This window comes from Nomascus leucogenys, chromosome 10 (assembly GCF_006542625.1).
Source record: "Nomascus leucogenys isolate Asia chromosome 10, Asia_NLE_v1, whole genome shotgun sequence".
Lineage (NCBI taxonomy): Eukaryota > Metazoa > Chordata > Mammalia > Primates > Hylobatidae > Nomascus > Nomascus leucogenys.
The window spans coordinates 91,104,586-91,122,950 of NC_044390.1; the positions used below are offsets into that span (position 1 = coordinate 91,104,586).

Here is an 18,365-nt window from a genome sequence, read left to right on the forward strand (position 1 = left end):
GCTAAGTGTCATCTCGGTTCAGTTCCTTTGTCATTGCACCCGGCCTTGTGCACAGGATCCATTTGTCATCACTCTGGCAACAGCACCTTAACCTGGTGTTGGCAAAAACTGCCTCTCCCCGACTCCCAGTGCTTGCCATCAGGATGGGCTTCTTCTAACCCTGGCAGACCAATTAGATGTTCTCTGGGACTGCACATTTTGAATCAGCCAGTATAAAGACTGAAGATTACTTGTGTTCATTTATTGCATGGCAGCGCTGTGAAGAGACTGCATTCAGTGCCCGAGCCCAGATCCCTGAGGCGCCGCTAGTTTATGTGTTTCAGCATCTTCCATGTCTGTGAGCTACCATACCTTCTTATAACAATTTCACATTTTTCTTAACTCGACCATCATTAGCTTCTGTTGCTTGCAACCAAAGCAACTTAAACGATAGATATCCTTTCCCAGGAATTTGTGGCAACTCCCTGCTGCCTGTTTTGATGCTGAGTCCTCACTGTGACCGTGAAGGGTCCCATCAATCCCTCTATGTCATCTTGCCTACCTAATTTCCCATGACACCCTGTCGCCTGCTCACAGCATCACTTTTTCATGCCTGTGTGAGTCCTGCAGCAACTTGCTCTTTCTCTCCCTTTGGTCTGCTAAGAATATCCATACCACTTCTCTCTTCCTATCCATGTTTCTCCTTCCGGAACTTTGATCAAATGCCTCATTCCCACATAGCTGCACTTTGCTTTGATCTGTCTTTTAAAAACTATTTATTTCTGGCCCCCTAAATGTAAAAAACTATATATTCCTGGTCTCCTAGATGTAAAACTAGACTGGAAGTGTCTTGAAGGATGCTGTCATTCCACGTATTCATCTGTCCAGTCAGCAGATACTGACTTCAGCTTCATGGCAGGCACCGTGGTAGGGAGAGTGGGGGCTAGAAACTGAATGAGACTCAACCCCTGCCTCGAAGAAGCTCACAACCAAGAGAGCCCCTCCCCCGGTGCCCAGGCCGCAGTTTGTACTGAGGACCACCTGTTTGCCACACGCATGTTTAGTGCCTCTCCTACCTGTGCTTGTTTTTCTTTCCCCATTGCCATCATCCTTGTCCAGGGTCACCTTGCTCCCACTTGGAATTTTGGAGGAAGCTTCATCTAGAATCTCTGTTTCCAGGGTTGCAAATGGTGGAAACTGAGCTCAAAGTGGCTTAATCTAAAGTGGAAACGCATTGATTCCAGAGGCATGCTGGCTTCAGGCACAGCTGGATCTAGGACTCAAGTGTATCAGTGGGAATCTTTCCTTCCCTTTCTTGGCTCTGCTGTCTTCCATTTGGGCTTCATCTCAGGCAGCCGGCTCTGTCCATGCTGAGAGTTTGGGAGCCTCCAGCATGAGGTTGGCATCCTATTAGCTCAGCATCCCCAGGGGAGAGAGGGCTCTTCTTTCTCATGCATTCCCACAAAGCTCCCAGAATTGGCTGTGATTGGACAGATTTGGGTCACATGCCCATGCCCAAACCAATTCTGGTGGCCATAGGAATGGGATACATTGACAAGTCCCACAGAGGGTAGGGTGGGATGCAAACAGTCCTTTCTCCTGAGGGCAGCTCTTTAGCGCCTGCCCCAGCCTCCAGCCTGTGTTCCTGCCTGGCTGAAAGAGCCCACCATTTTGCTCCTCAACATGACTCAAGCACCTGACTTGGCCGGCCCCCTTTGCAGGCTGCTCCCCACACTGAGGTACCCAATGCCTGTACCAGCCTTCTTCCTTCCCAGCCAGCTCTGGTGGTCCTGTTACCTCTGTGCTCCGTTCCTGCTGGCACACCCCCCGCCTCGGCACGCTCACAGCTTAAACAGCTTCTTTTCTGCTTTTCTGTTCCGAAGGTTCCACACTTGTGGTGTTGTTCCCCTTTTCTGATGCATTCATCCCCCTGCTGCCCCAGGGAGAAGCAGTGCCTGAGCTGGGGACCCTTTACAGTGTCAGGGCCCGTGCACGGCTTTGCACGCTGCAAGTGCCAGTGCTGGCTTGTTAGCTGTGGAGATGGGTTCCGAGAGACCTTAGCATGCGGGAGGCAGAGCCTCTGCAGCCAGCATCTGTTTGTGGAAGGCCTGCTGCATTCACCTCCTGGGGCTGCTGTAACAAAGCACCATGATCTGGGGGCTGAAAATAACAGACATTTATTTTTTTTAATTAGTTAATTTATTTATTTATTTTTTTGAGACGGAGTCTTGCTCTGTCACCTAGGCTGGAGTGCAGTGGCACCATCTTGGCTCACTGCAACCTCTGCCTCCTGGGTTTAAGCGATTCTCCTGCCTCAGCCTCCTGAGTAGCTGGCATTACTGGTGCCCATCACCACACCCAGCTAATTTTTGTATTTTTACTAGAGACGGGGTTTTGCCATGTTGGCCAGGCTGGTCCCAAACTCCCAACCTTAGGTGATCCACCTGCCTCGACCTCCCAAAGTGCTGGGATTACAGGCGTGAGCCACCACGCCTGGCCAACAACAGAAATTTATTCTCTCACAGTTCTGGAGGCCGAAGTCTGACATCAAGGTGCCAGGACCATGCTCCCTCTGAAGGCTCTAGGGAAAGCCTCTTCCAGCTTCTTGGGGTTGTTGGCAGCCCTTGGCACTCCTTAGCTTAGCTTATAAATGCACCACTCCAGTGTCTGTCTCCATTGCCACATGCCCCTCTTCCCTGTGTGTCTCCACGTGGCCTTCTGATAGGGACCCCAGGCATTGGATTTAGGGCCCACCCTAACCCCGTATGACCTAATCTTAACTAATTCCATCTACAAAGACCCCACTTCCAAATAAGGTCACATCCTGAGGTCCCAGTGGGCACGAATCTTGGTGGGGCAACACTGTTCAAACCACTGTGAGCCAAGCCCTGCTCTAGGTTTTGGGGTTCTGGCCCTCAGGGAGGTACTGACATCCTAGTGAGTGAGGGCACCCAGACAGTGAATCAGCCAATGGTGAGATGAAACTTCCGATTGCTGTCGGTGTCATGAAGCAAATCAGCAAGGAAGGGAGAGAGAGGGCCACAGAGGGGCAGGCTCCTTAGAGGGCGGCTCTGGCTGGGCCCGAGTGAGCGTAGGAAGAGGCGACGAGAGGCAGAAGGAGGAGATCACAGGGAGCCAGTAAGCAGAAGGGGGCCCCCGGCATCCTCAGTGAACACCGGCGAGGCAGGGCTGGGGGCTATCAGGAGCCATGGGATTTATCCTGGATGGAGTGGGTGGGACACAGGTGGGCCAGTTGAGGAAGGTCAGAGTCAGGGTGGCTGCCTAGTGCTGGAGGCCCCACGCATGGTGAGGTTTTCTGTCCCACCAGGATCACTGAGGCTGCCACACTGGCCAAAGCCCCTTAGATCCCCGCTAGGGCTCAAGCCAACCTTTGAGGACTGCCGTCTGCTCAGAGCCGGTGGCTGCGAGTGCATCTCCTCTAAGCCCAAGCTTTATTCACCCCCTGCCCCACCCTGCAGCCGAGGAGAAGAAGAAACTGGCGGAGGAAAAGGCCATGGAGATAGAGGAGCAGAACAAGGTCATTGCCATGGAGAAGGCCGAGGCCGAGACGACCCTGGAGGAGGTCATGCCCATCCTGGAGGCTGCCAAGCTGGAGCTGCAGAAGCTGGACAAGTCGGACGTGACTGAGATTAGGTAATGCGCCCGGGCCACCATTCTGGGCTTCCATTCCACCTCTGCAGGCCAGTAGTCTCCATGACCGTGGCGACCAGGAGCTTACAAAGGAGCCGACACCACATGCTGCCACTGCGCCTGGCTCTCTCCATGGTGGGGACTGTTGTTGCCCTCTTTTTCGGATGGGGAAAGTGAGGCCCAGGGAGATGAGGTGGGTGCCCCAGGCATCCAGATCCCCCAGCTAGTAGGAAGCAGGGCCTGCTGACCTTGAACCCAGGCCAAGGGAAGGACGGAGTGGGGTAAAACAGTGCTCTTCACGGAACACTCGGGGACAAGTGTCCGCCCTAAGCGGGGGCAGGGTGCTCAACACAGGGCTGAGCCCTGCTGAAAATAGCTCAGCAGAGATGCGTGCACACCACGGCCGGACTGGCATGCCTGGATCCATTTCCAGCCAAGGAGGCTTTCAAGGAGGGTGAGAGTAGGTCACTATTGAGGCCCCCATACATCTTGCAAATCAATCTGTAAGATGACCCTGTCCCCCACATCAGAGGGCTCATCTGCTGTCAGCGAGGGTGACCTGGTGTAGCATGGGCTAGCAAGCTTTCTCCCCGCATGGCTTGGCCTCCCCAGGGCACTGTTCCTGGGCTCTGATAGTCAGTTGAGTCTTGTGAGTAAAGCCCCGGAGGGAACGCTGTCCTGGTGCCAGCCTCCGCCCACTGCCTCTGCCCCTGTGCTGCCTGGCCCAGCACAGACCCCCCTGGCGTGGGAGCCTCAGCTCTCTCCTTCCTCACTCTTCATCCGGAAGGAGGTCAGTCTTCCTGGCCCCACACACGGGTCTTGCAGCCGAGAGGCTCCGTTCCTGGGTCAGTAGTGGGATTCCATTCTAGGCTCCCGGTGGAGCGGTGCGTGTTCCCTGCGCTTCCTGTTTCTCTGCCTCTGTGCTGCCTGTGAAGGCTGAGCAGCACTCCTTGTCCAAGTCCATGCCCTTGTTTTCTTGTTGGTGAAACATTTGTGAATTTGAGCACAGAATTCATCTCATTCCAGGACAGGAGACCTGGTTCATTCTTGGGAGGTCACTTGGAGGTGCCGCTGTTGTCAGCAAGAAGTCATTAGTTCAGTGTTGAGGATGGCGTCAAGGAAGGTATAAGGATGGATGTATTAAAACTTCAGCACTAGGCATTGAAAGTTTAGGCTGAGATGCCAGGACACGGTGGACGTGCACACCCAGCGGAGGGGTAGGAGACATGGTCAGCACACACACCCTCCAGGGAAATACTAGCTACCAGTGATAGGATTTGGGGCACCGCTCCCAGGTCAGCAGCATAAAAACATCAAGAGAGCAGAGACCAGGAAGGATTTTTGAAGGGGATTTATTTGAAGAGAAGGAATGGTGAGTCCCTTCCATCAACCCAAGGTAGAGGGGTGGGAGGGAGCCTCCATGGGGCCAAATAGAGAGCTTGACATGTGTCCCCTGCAGTGAGACAGGCATTGCAGACAGGTGCCCAGCTCACCTCTGAGAAAGCCAAAGTACCAAAGGAATAATTTTTGCACATTCATACACAGCTCTGCCTCTTTGCTGTGTGATGTTTAGCAAGTCATCTAACCTCTCTGTGCTCCAGTTTCTTCATTTGTAAAATGTGGATAAGAATTGTCTCGGCTGTATCAGGGTCTTCATGAGGATCATATGAGCCTATATGTGAAGAACTGGGCTGGGCACATGGTCAGAGCCATGTAAGCATTAGCCGTGATTATGGCTCCAACACCCAAAAGGTATGCTGGGAAAAGCCCACGGCCACTGTGTCCTCCATCAGCTGTGGTCACCTTCCCACACTGCAACAGGTAGTATGGGTATATCATTTCTCATATACACATCCTGAGGATTTTCATGCATGACCAAGGCAACCAGGTACACAAGAGTCTCTTCTGTTCCTGACTTCAGGTTCTGAGGGTTTGGAGAGCAAGGGATACCTGCAAATCCTTTTTTCCTTCTTTTATATACAAATTGTAACACCCTATGCATATCTTTCTGCATCTTTTCTGCTTAGCAATATATTTTGGAGAGCTTTTGCACGTTGATACATGATGAACTTCCCTGATATTTTAGAACATTCCTTCACATCCCATTGTGTGGCTGTGCCATAATTTATTTAACAAGCCCTTACTGATTAGTTTGTTAAATAAATTGATCATGTCTCCAGTCTTTTGCCTTTACAAACAGCGTGGCAAAGAATAAATCTGACCATAGTTCATTGTGCACCTGGGCGAGTCCACCTGCAGGATACATTTCTGGAAGTGGAATTGCTGGGTCCCAGGGTGTAGGCATTTATAATGTTCATAGCTGTTGCCTAATCCCCGCCATGGGGATGGAACCTATTTATCCTCACCAACAATCCAAATGAGTAGTACCTGCTTTTTCCTAGACTCACCAACAGGGGGCGCGATCACATGTTTGGATTTTTACATTATTTTGTAGATGAAGAGTGGTACTTGTGTAGTTTTAATTTGCATTTCTTAGCGTGAGTGAGGCTGGCCTTTTTTTTTTTCCTATGTGAAAAATGTGTCTAAGAGTTATGTGTATTTCGTTTTCTGTGAACTTGGTTTGCTTATCTATTGGGTCATGGTTATTGTTGCTTTTTATTTCAAAACCATTTCTAGGGGCTTTTTATATAATGGTGAGATCAGCTTTTTATCTGTAAGGTGAGTTGAAAATCTTTTCCTGGTTTGTCATGGGCCATTTGACTTTGTTTATGAGGTTTGTGTGTGTGTTTGTTTTTGCCATGTATATTTATTTTTATGCGGCAGATTTTAGCAATATTTTATTTTGTGGCTTTTTTCTTTTTTTCTTTTCTTTTTTTTTTTTTTTGAGATGGAGTCTTGCTCAGTCACCCAGGCTGGAGTGCAGTGGCACGATCTCGGCTCACTGCAGCCTCTGCCTCCCGGGTTCACGCCATTTATCCTGCCTCAGCCTCCTGAGTAGCCCGCCACAACACCTGGCTAATTTTTTTTTTGTATTTTTAGTAGAGATGGGATGTCACCATGTTAACCAGGATGGTCTTGATCTCCTGACCTTGTGATCCACCTGTCTTGGCCTCCCAAAGTGCTGGGATTACAGGAGTGAGCCACCGCGCCCGGCCTTTGTGGCTTTTTTTAATTTATTTTTTGAGACAGAGTCTCATTCTGTCGCCCAGGCTGGAGTGCAGTGGTGCGATCTCGGCTCACTGCAACCCCCGCCTTCCAGGTTCAAACGATTCTCCTGCCTCAGCCTCACAAGTAGCTGGGGTTATAGACACCCACCACCACACCTGGCTAATTTTTGTATTTTTAGTAGAGATGGGCTTTCACCATGTTGGCCAGGCTGGTCTCGAACTCCTGACCTCAGGTGATCCACCCACCTCAGCCTCCTAAAGTGTTGGGATTACAGGCATGAGCCACCGCACCTGACCTATTTTGTGGCTTTTGGATATTGTGTCCTAGTTAAAAGGCCTGATCACGCTGCAAGATTGTAAAATAATTTCCCCATGATTTCTTTTTGTACTCTTATGTTTTAATTTTTTATATTTAAATCTTTTATCTATTGAGGATTTTTTTCCTGGGGTTCTGTGTGAGTTTGGATCCAATTTGAGTTTTTCCAGATGAGTAAAATCTGGCTTTTCTCAGGTCATTTGGATGTTAAGCACAATGAGCCAGCACTTACATCTTGACAATTTTATAATCTTTTAAGTCCTTAAAAAGCGCTTCCTTCTTATCATACTCAATCCTCTTTGTAGAAATCATTAAATGTTAAGGCAGGAAGATGAAGAGTCATGAAGATTAGAAGTAGATGCTTCTCTAACTATAAAACTATAAAAACCTCCCTTTGTTGCTGGCTCTTGAGTTTTACTTTTCTTCCTTTCATTCATTCAATAGTCATTGGGTGTCTGTCCCCCACCCCACCCCCGCCCTGAGCAGGCACTGGGGCCCATCGGCAGTGAGACAGGCAAGGCAGGGTCTTCCCTGCGTGGCGCTGACACTCTGTTTTCCTATAGGAATCCCATGTGCATGGGGAAATGATGTAGGATTAGGTTAGGAAGGAAAGGCCCTTACTGCTCCGACAGTGGATGGTCATGAAGGGCGAGGGGGCACCTTCTTTGAGACTGCAAGGAGCTCGGCTGGAGAAAAAGCAGAGACAGCTGGTGTGTCAGGGGTAGAGTACTGGGAGGTGGGGAGTGGGGTTTAAAATGATTATTTTCTTCTAGGGAGGGTAGCATATCATTCTCCCTTTCTCATGCCTGAGTTTGTTTGGTGATAGAAGAAAGGAATCAAATTAAACAGACATCTCCATTTCTCTTGACTTGCAACCTCAATATTTCACACACCTCGATCATCCGGCATGGTGGAAAGTGGTGTATTCTGGGTAAGTGAGATCCCAGAGCGTGGCCTGTAACCCAACAGCGGAAAACTTCACTTTCGTAGACTCAGAGGATTTGGGAACTGGAAGGTTCCGGTTCTGCGTCTCTACTTTACAGATGGGAAAACTGACACCCTGGCTGGTTCCTAACTTGCCCAAGGGCTCAGTACCCTGCCTCAGGCCTGGGCTCTTCCTGTCTTGAATCTGAAAACATCTCCCCCATTCTTTCCCCACCTGCTTGTTCACAGAGCAGTGGCCGGGGCCTGGCTTCCATCCACCCTGAAGGGACCTTTTAAAGACACTTGACAGCACCGCCACTTTTCTAAGCAGCCAACACCAGCGTAATTGAGCCTTTCCCCGGTGACTCAGGGCGGTTTCTTTCATCACTGGGCTTTGTGCTGAAGTGTGGGCGCCCTCCCTCCTGGCTGTTGCCCTGGCTTGTCCGTACACTATGGGGCCCTCTCTCCTCTGCTGTCTGTGTGGGAGTGTGTGAGGGTTCTGGGGTCAGGAGGGGTGGAGGATTTGGTCACTGCAGAAAGCCTCCAGGTTGCTGTCTGCTCAGGCTGTCTCCTCCTTGTCTCCCTGTCTCCTCCCTGTCTCTCTGTCTCCTCCCTGTCTCTCTGTCTCCTCCCTGTCTCTCTGTCTCCTCCCTATCTCCTCCCTGTCTCTCTGTCTCCTCCCTATATCCCTGTCTCTCTGTCTCCTCCCTGTCTCCCTGTCTCCTCCCTGTCTCCCTGTCTCCTCCCTGTCTCTCTGTCTCCTCCCTGTCTCTGTCTCCTCCCTGTCTCCCTGCCTCTGTCTCTGTCCTTGTGCATGTGTCTCCCCCTCTGTCCCTCCATCCCCCTCGTTCTTCTCTGGCTCACCCCAGCCTCCTACCAGAGCACAAATGCCTGGGCCCCTGCCTGGCCGCCCCACACTGCATCCATGCCCTCCGGGACCTCTGTCTCCTGCTCTTCTCTCCTGCTTTTCCTTCCTCTCCTGCTTTGCCTTGTCTGCGCTGTTCTCCTTCCACTTCTCTCTTTCCATGGCGTGGTCTGGGAGACTCCTGTGGCTTTCACTGACCTTGCCTGGCAGCGGGATGACCCAGTGAGGTGGGTTCGGTTCCTTCTCCGGCCTTTGCACCAGCGCTGCTGTTCTGTCTCCTGTTCCGTTGGCAGTTCTGGTTCTCCAGAGGACCAAGGGCAGTGGACATCTGTGTTCTGGAGGAGCAGAGTGATGATCTAGTCTTATCAAAGCCACAGAAAACAATTACGGGGCAACATAGCCTGGAAAGAGCCCAGGATGCAGAGACCCCAGGCCTCCCAGGCAGCGTCAGCACAGCCAGTCATGCAAGCTCCCAGGACCCTGTTTATCCATCCAGTAAATGGGGAAAGATGATGGTGGTGGTGATGATGGTGATGGTGATAAAGACAATAATGACCGCAGCCACCATTTAGACTCTGAAGAATCAGCCGAGGGTGTAATTAAAACGTAGGTGCTCAGGCTGCTCCCTAACCACTGATCCAGACGCTCCGGGGATGGCCTGGGTTTGTATTTTAATGCTGCCCCCGCACCGTTCCAGGTGCCTGGTCTGGAACCTGAGAGGGGGACCCGGCCCCGCCCTTAGGGACTCTCCCACCCAGGAGTGCGGTTTGTGTTGGGACCTGGCTTCTTTCGTTTGCATGCAGCATCAGCTCCAGGGACTGTCTTTTGGTTGAGCTCCTTTTTCTGGAGCTCTCTTTCAGGCCAGATCCTGGCCACATCCTGGGATTGTGACCCATGTGTGCCTTGGTTTCTTGCCAGGTCGTTTGCTAAGCCCCCGAAGCAGGTGCAGACGGTCTGCGAATGCATCCTCATCATGAAAGGGTATAAAGAGCTCAACTGGAAAACCGCCAAGGGCATGATGTCCGACCCGAATTTCCTGAGGTCTCTGATGGAGATTGATTTTGATTCGATTACCCAGAGCCAAGTGAAAAACATCAAAGGTGAGTGTAGCCACGTGTGGGAATCGCCAGGGTCTCGATCTGGCATCTCAGGCTCTGGGACAGGGATGGAGGGCAAGGAGGCTTGTTGCAGGCAGGCCCTCCCCTTCTGGTCAGATGGTATCAGATGGAACAGGCAACTGATGGTCACCAGAGGAAAACAGCAGCCCCATGACGTGACCCAGGGAGAGTGGTTGGGGATGCGCGGCGGCAGCCGTGCCCACTGAGGGTTTGATTCAGCACTAGTCCTAGCTCTCCCTGTCAGGAAACAGGATCTTCTCATTGGAACCTAGCCCAGCCTTGTCTTCTGTGCGTCTCACCCAGTGTTGTTCTGTCTGTGCTGTTCAGTGCACATGCAGAAGCTCAGAGCTGGTCCGACCTTGACTTCCCCCCTTTCTCCTCTTGTCAGTATCGAGTCTTCTGGAGGTCCCTGGGGAGTGGGCACGGGGGTGGGCAGCATCACTGATGGCCAGCCTCTCCTCCATCTTTGGTTATAGGACTGAGTTCCCTTTGAGCTCAGTTCCTGACCCTGCCCAGTGCTCAGCCAGGCAGTGATAGTGGAATGGTGTTAGTCTTTGTGAAAAGCAATACAAGTTAATGCATGTTTGATGGTTTATTTAGACTCTTATCAAATGCTTTTTCTTAGCCCCTTAAAAACAAAAGCAATCTCAACACAAATGACCCCAACCACTACAAAAACCCAAGGCACTCCCTCTATCTGAATCTTCATTGGATGGACTTCCGTTTATGTGAAATTACTCCTGGGGTGAGGGTGCGGGTGAAGGTAACAGGTGACCTGTAATGGCCTGTGATTTCCAGTTAGCCACCTGAGTGCCCAGTTGGGAGTCTCCGTTACGCCCTGGGTCTCCTGCATGACACCTGCATCACGGGGGGCAGTAAACCATGCCCCTCACCCACATCTGAAACATCCATTTATGCAGAACCCATCCTGGTTTGACACCACGCTGTTGGCCGTAGGAGAGCTGTGTGCATTCTGCTCACAGGGCCACTGAAGAATAAGAAACTAGTTACGCTTATTTTGTCTATTTTGTGTTCCCAAGATGAAGCTTGCCACTCATAAAAATTATTGCATGTTTCACGTTAGGCCTCTTGAAGACTCTTAATACCACAAATGAAGAAATGGAAGCTGTCAGCAAAGCCGGGCTGGGGATGCTGAAATTTGTCGAAGCTGTAATGGGCTACTGTGATGTTTTCAGAGAAATCAAGCCTAAAAGAGAGAAGGTAGTGCCCGAATGTAAGACTGCCACACCACTGCACATGTGATTCGGAGTCAGAATTCACATGTGCACACCTTTGCTGAAAAACTTCTCCCAAGGTTCTGACTTCAAGCTGCATAAACTTTTCCCCCACCCCACAATAAATGGCAATCCTGAAACACCACTATCACTTAGGTATAGTGTGGGTGGTGGACAAGACTGAGGTTTGAAAGAGTTTCAAACTTCCTGTGAAAGTGTGGTATAAAGATGTTCAGACCAGGCGTGGTGGCTCATGCCTGTAATCCAGCACTTTGGAAGGCCCAGATGGGAGGATCGCTTGAGCCCAGGAGTTTGAAACCAGCTTGGGCAACATAGGGAGACCCTGTTGCTACAAAAAAAATTTTTTTAATTAGCCGAGCATGGTGGCACACACCTGTACTGCCAGCTACTTGGGAGGCTGCAGTGAGCCGTGATTGTACCACTGCACTCCAGCCTGGGTGACAGAGTGAGACCTTGTCTCAAAAAAAAAAAAAAAAAAAAAAAGATGTAAAGATGTTTAAAGTTGTTTCTCTAGGGTCAAAGCAGTTTCTCAGCTGCAGCACCGTTGAAGTGCTGCCTGGCTGTGGTGGGGGGGGGTCTGTCCTTCGGGGGGTCTGTCCTGGAGGGGAGTCTGTCCTGGGGGGTCTGTCCTGGAGGGGAGTCTGTCCTGTGGGGTCTGTCCCAGGGGGTCTGTCCTGGGGGGAGATCTGTCCTGGGGGGGGTCTGTCCTGGGGGGGTCTGTCCTGGGGGGGATCTGTCCTGGAGGGGGTCTGTCCTGGGGTGTTCTGCCCTGGGGGGGGTCTGTCATGGGGAGGGATCTGTCCTGGGGGGGTCTGTCCTGGGGGGGATCTGTCCTGGGGGCGGTCTGTCCTGGGGGGGGTCTGTCCTGGGGGGGGTCTGTCCTGGGGGGGTCTGTCCTGGGGGGGGTCTGTCCTGGGGAGTGATCTGTCCTGGGGGGGATCTGTCCTGGAGGGGTCTGTCCTAGGGGGATCTGCCCTGGGGGGGTCTATCCTGGGAAGGGTCTGTCCTGGGGTGTGATCTGTCCCAGGGGGTATCTGTCCTGGGGGGGGGGGTCTGTCCTGGGCGGAGTCTGTCCTTGGTGGGGTGTCTGTCCTGGAGGGTCTGTCTTGCAGGGAGGGGTCTGTCCCAGGGTGGGGGGGTCTGTCCTGGGGGTGTCTGTCCTGGGAGGTCTGTCCTGGGGGGGTCTGTCCTGGGCACTATAGGATGTTTAGCAGCATCTTTGGCCTCAGCCCATTGGATGCCAGTAGCACCCTCCCTCCAAGCTGTGACATCCAGAAATGTCTCCAGACATTACCAAACGTCCCCTGGGGGACAAAACCTACCCCAGTTGAGAGCAGCGGGGCCAAAGTCACATGAAGATCACAAAATACAAAGAGAATAAGGTTGATTTGATCATTTTGAGTCATATTATGACCTTGCTCTATAGCTCGGAATTGTATTATTCAGAAAACTTAGAACCAGTAGGAATCCTGTTATTGTCTAGGGTATACTCTTCGGAGTTTTTGACTCAGAACCACAGTGTCATCTTACTGTGACCTCAGTATATGAAAGTAAAACCATTTGTTAACTTGGGTGCTGTGTCTTCTAATGCGACATAGAGTTTTGGCAGCAAACAGTTGAAGAAGAAACTAAGAAGCCACATGTCTTAACATAGCATATAGTGGCTCTGAAAAGCACAGACACCATCAGAGCAGTTTGGACATGTGGCCTGTTTTGAGGCCATGGGATCGCGGCCCCACCACCGTCCTTTTTCCCATCTTTTTGCAAACTGTCTTCACTTAGGTGGCCAGGCTGGAGCGGAATTTTTACCTCACTAAACGGGAACTGGAAAGGATCCAGAATGAGTTGGCAGCAATTCAGAAAGAGATGGAAACATTGGGTGCCAAATATGAGGCCGCCATACTGGAAAAGCAGAAGCTGCAGGAAGAAGCCGAGATCATGGAGAGGCGGCTGATTGCTGCAGACAAACTCATCTCGGGTCTGGGGTTGGAAAACATCAGGTCAGCGCTGCTCACGAGCCTGCCTATTGCGGTTTGTAAACGGATGTCACCCACAGAGTTTCTCGCCATGTTGATTCTTTATCTCACATTGTGTTTTTATGTGAAAACCATTGACCAGGTCTTATATTCCTATTATCATGTTCATGGCAGCTAATGGCTATTTTATAGACTCTTGTTTGTATTAGGCACTGAGTGTTATTTATTAGTTACTAAGGGTCAAGGAGGCAGTGCAGCTGTGGAGATGGGGGAATCCATACCATTTAGCAGGGTGCTCTAGGTTTGGGAAGGGTTCACTTCTTGGTTACCTCTAACCCCTGGGTCCTTTCTAGAAAAGTCTGTGGGAGAAGCCCGTCTCTGTCACCGCACAGATGCCTTCTAAGGGTCCCAGTGGCATGTTCAATCCTGGGCTTCAGTCTTAAGTGATGGGGCTGTTTGATATTTATGAGCAAGACCGCTTGGCCACAGCTTATTCACCGAATAGGGCAACAATTTTGAATCTGGTACCTGTAAATGTGGTGTAGAAGACACTGAAAAATGTTGTTTGCATGTGGGAAACAATTTTCAATATTTCTGAAACCTAAGTCTTGGGGCATTTACTGGAAGAGGCCAAATGAAACAGATGCTTTCTTTTATCTTGGGTGGAATTCTGTCACTGAGTGAGGCCAGAACTTGTTAGCTCTGCCGGGCTGATTTATACGTTTTTGATTAAGGCTTCGGAAACAATGTGATTACTACTTAATGTGATCCACGCGATGTGATTACTACTTAATAAAGACCACAGGCCTTTACTGCCTGATGCTGGCTCCAAACACCAGGTTCACTAGGGTGGGAAGTTGCAAGATAAGCTGTTGGTCTCTGTTCCCCACAAGGAAAGAATATCTCAAAACGCGTTTCCATCTGGCTAGCCCTGTTAGCAAGGTATCAAGCTGGTTCTTCTGGAATGTTCCTTTTGGTTGTGGCCAGAAGGTAAACTGCTCACGGCAGCCTCCCTCTCCTCCCGTGCCAGGTGGCTGAACGACCTGGATGAGCTGATGCACCGGCGCGTGAAGCTGCTGGGGGACTGCCTGCTCTGCGCGGCTTTCCTGAGCTACGAGGGAGCCTTCACCTGGGAGTTCCGTGACGAGATGGTCAACCAGATTTGGCAAAACGACATCCTGGAACGGGAGATCCCCCTGAGCCAGCCTTTCCGGCTGGAAAGCCTGCTCACAGACGATGTTGAGATCAGCAGGTGCGTGGCACCCTGAGCCAGCAGGAGGGAGGGGACACCTTAGCACAGGGGTCTACGTGGGTGTCACCCTGGGGGGAGGCAGTGGCCTGGGGGACATCACCAGGGCCACAGTTGGCTTGACTTCATGGAAGTGGCCGGGCAAGCTGCAAACGCAGCACAGAGCCCTTCTCCCTGGCATCTGAGAAGGCTTGTGCGGCCTGGGGATGGGTAGATTGTTCTGGAAGGCCAGTCCTACCACCCTTAGCCCTTGGCTCACAAATTGGTGAGAGAAATTCATTTCCCGATGGCTGTTTCTTCCAGATGGGGATCCCAGGGCCTTCCCCCCGATGAGCTCTCCATTCAGAATGGCATCCTCACCACCCGGGCCAGCCGCTTCCCTCTCTGTATCGACCCCCAGCAGCAGGCCCTCAACTGGATCAAGAGAAAAGAGGAGAAGAACAATCTGCGGGTACGGCAGCTCCTCCCAGGGTGTCTTCTGCCCCCGATTCCTGTTCTCTGGAGAATGCCCCTCCCACCTCCTGTACCTGGCAGTCCCTAGCCTCAGCGAGGCTGGGCTGAAATGCTTCCACCCTGACCCCCATGCGGAGCCCTCCCCTGCCTCCGCCTCCACCCCGTGGGTCTGCCAGGGCAGCTCAAACTACCACGAACTCTGCCTCTCCCCTCGCAGGCTGTGAGCAACCTCAGCTTCGTGTTCCTCTGCTCAGTACGGGGTTCCTGGTCTGGGTGCTCAGTCACTATTTTTGGGAGCTGAGGTGGGGGATGGGGATGCAGGGGAGGAGAGGTGAGAGTAATGGCTTGACTGAGATGTAATTCACATACCACACCATTCCCCCACTGAAAACATACAATTCAGTTTGAGTTTTAGTATATTTACAGAGTTGTATACCAATCACCAGAGTCAATTTTAGAACATTTTTATTATCCCTGGAAGAAATGCTACATCCTTTAGCCATCACCCCTCCAGTCCTTCCATTTCTCCCTCCCCGAGCCCCTGGCAGCCACTCGTCTGCTTTCCATCTGTGAATGTGCTTCCTCTGGACATTTCTTAGGAATGGACTCAGACGCTGTGTGGCCTTTTGTGTCTGGCGCCTTTCACTCAGCCTGATGTTTTCAAGGTCTGTCCTTGCTGCAGCGCGTCAGGAAGTTATTCCTTCCTCGGGCTGAATGGTATTCCGGTGTATGAACAGACACATTGTGTTCATCCATCCATTTGCTGAGGGACAGTCGGGTTGTCCTACTTTTTGGCTATTTGAAGAATGCCGCTGTGAACATTGGTGCACACGTTTCTATGTGGCCATGTGTTTTCAGTTCTCTTGGGGCGATACCTAGGAATGGAATTGCCGGGGCGGCCCAATCACTTTTTGCTGAGCTAATGAACAAATTAATTATTTTCAATTTTAGCTTTTCCTTATTTTTTTCTGGTCCTTGATCCCAGGTATTTGCATGCTGTTAGGGGAAGCCCATTTGTACTCCAAGGTCAGGGGAACAGTCTGCCTCCAAAACGCACATGGAGCTGTCATGGAGCAAATACTATGAGGGCAGGAACTTTCCTAGATTCCCTCTTCTCTCAGCCTGCCAGGGAGCACTGAAATTGTCAGCCTACCCCTAGTCCAATTCCAACATCTACCCTCTCTCTTAAAGAGGAGGGGTTCTAGCTTAAGGGAGAGGGGCTGAGGAATCCCCTTCGTTTCCTTTCCACCCTGTTTGAGCAAGATCCTGCCCTGAGCCTGGACCTCATGGTGTATACGCGTTATACCCCTTGCTTCTCTCTTCTTTTCACCTCTGGCCCCCTCCAAGTTCCTGGCCCATCCACTTCCCACTTCCAAGCCATTCTCCCCTTATATTTGTCAGGGCCACAGTTAAACATGTGGGCTTTCAGCATCTGCCTCCCTTCTCTTCCAGGTCGCTTCCTTTCACGACCCTGACTTCCTCAAGCAGCTGGAGATGTCCATAAAGTACGGGACCCCTTTCCTGTTCCGCGATGTTGATGAATACATCGATCCTGTGATTGATAACGTCTTAGAAAAAAATATAAAAATCTCCCAAGGACGGCAGTTTATTATCCTGGGAGACAAGGAAGTTGACTATGATTCAAATTTCAGACTGTACCTAAACACCAAGCTGGCCAATCCCAGATATTCCCCATCCGTGTTTGGGAAAGCTATGGTGATCAATTACACTGGTAAGAACGTGTAGAACCTCCACTGCTAATTAAGATGGTTATGATGGAGACGGCAGCCTCAGATCAAGGCATTCATGGGACATCATTTCACTCAGTGACCCCAGATCGTTCTCTCATAGGCATATGTGGACTAGTCAGCTCTTACCAATTAGGTACCACTTAGAAGGTGTGAGGCCATAAGTTACCTGTCGTGAGTCATGCTGAGATGGGGCCGTGGGCTCACGTGTTCACACACGGGGTGGGATGGGATCTCTGTCTGTTGGGGCAGGAAGTTACTCTATATTCGTGTATTTAAAATACATGTTGTGATGCCGAATTTTTTTTCTTCCTCCCAGTTGAATTCTGATAGAAATTGGATATTCTCTCTCAAATTCTCTAAGGTTGTCATGCTCCTGCGTAAACAGGTTAATTTGATTTGGATATACTTTCTTTTCTTTTTTCTTTATCTTTTTATGTACAGATGGGGTTGCTCTGTGTTGCCCAGTCTGGTCTCAAACGTCTGGGCTCAAGTGATCCTCCCGCCTCTGCCTCCCAAAGTGCTGGGATTACAGGCATGAGCCACTGCGCCCAGTCTGGGCATACTTTAAACTATGGTACCCCAGTCCGTGGAAGCCTGGGTTTTATTTCAGTGTGTTTTTTTCTTTTTGTCCACCACTCTGCACCACAGCATCGCTATTTTGCCCCTGTCTGCCACCTTGCTGCTGTAGGGTGACTTTGGTGGGCAGTGAATTCTCGTGCCTCTGACCTGCTGGCTGAGACCCACGCTAAGCTTGTCCTGTCACAGCAGGGCAGCGGGAGAGACTGTTATTAGGGGCCGCAGGTGGTGAGGGCCTCTCGCTGTCCCCCACAGTCACGCTGAAGGGCCTGGAGGACCAGCTGCTGAGCGTGCTGGTGGCTTACGAGAGGCGGGAGCTGGAGGAGCAGCGGGAGCACCTCATCCAGGAGACCAGCGAGAACAAGAACCTGCTCAAGGACCTGGAAGATTCCCTCCTTCGGGAGCTGGCCACGTCCACCGGGAACATGCTGGACAACGTGGACCTGGTGCACACCCTGGAGGAGACCAAATCCAAGGCAACAGAGGTAGCAACCACAGTGGGAAAGGCCGTGAGCCAGATGGGGCCTGTGTGTGCCGTTGGAGCGTCCATTTCTCTGTCTGCTCAATGAGAAAACGGGGCTCTGTGATCTCAGGGATAAAAAGCCACCTCTATTGGGATGTGCTGTGGGGAGGGGAGCCCTAAAGGTGTTCCCAGGGATTCCTGGGCATCAGGTCAGTCTCTTCAAATCGAGAGTGATAGAAAATCCAGCCTTGCCTGGCTTAAGTCAAAAGGGAAGTTATCAGCTGAGAAAGCAGAAAAGTCCAGAGATGGCCTCAAGTGGGGCTGGATCCACGACTTCAAAAATACCAGGAGGACTTGGTTTCTGTCCATTTCTGGGCTGGGCCTTCTACTGGGTTGGTGTCATTCTCTGCCAGCTCCCCACACAGTCATAAGAATGGTCTGGCCTCACGTCCTCTCAGGTCCAAACCCAAAGGGATAAGTGAGAATCTTCCTGTTCCTACCGTGAAGGTCCTGAGAGTCACTTAAGTCACATTCCTACCCCAAAGCAGTCCCGGGAGCTTGGGGATGGTAGGCTCAGGTTAGCTGGGCCTGGGTCACATCTCCTGGAGTCGGGGTGGAACCCCGTATGGGAAGAAAAGGGAGAGGGCAGTACCGGAGACT

At 51.3% G+C, this 18,365-nt stretch overlaps 1 protein-coding gene across 2 annotated transcripts in view; it reads left to right on the top strand.

Moving 5' to 3' along the window:
• Window positions 1–18,365, top strand: part of DNAH10 (dynein axonemal heavy chain 10) — a 172,208-nt gene that overhangs the window by 136,189 nt on the left and 17,654 nt on the right. For both annotated transcript variants that reach the window (XM_030821624.1, XM_003276237.3), the window contains 8 exons: window positions 3,459–3,633; window positions 9,782–9,963; window positions 11,066–11,202; window positions 13,020–13,237; window positions 14,244–14,465; window positions 14,766–14,913; window positions 16,368–16,647; window positions 17,498–17,727. In XM_030821624.1, the coding sequence (XP_030677484.1) occupies window positions 3,459–3,633; window positions 9,782–9,963; window positions 11,066–11,202; window positions 13,020–13,237; window positions 14,244–14,465; window positions 14,766–14,913; window positions 16,368–16,647; window positions 17,498–17,727 (1,592 nt within the window). The remainder of the gene's footprint in view (window positions 1–3,458; window positions 3,634–9,781; window positions 9,964–11,065; window positions 11,203–13,019; window positions 13,238–14,243; window positions 14,466–14,765; window positions 14,914–16,367; window positions 16,648–17,497; window positions 17,728–18,365) is intronic.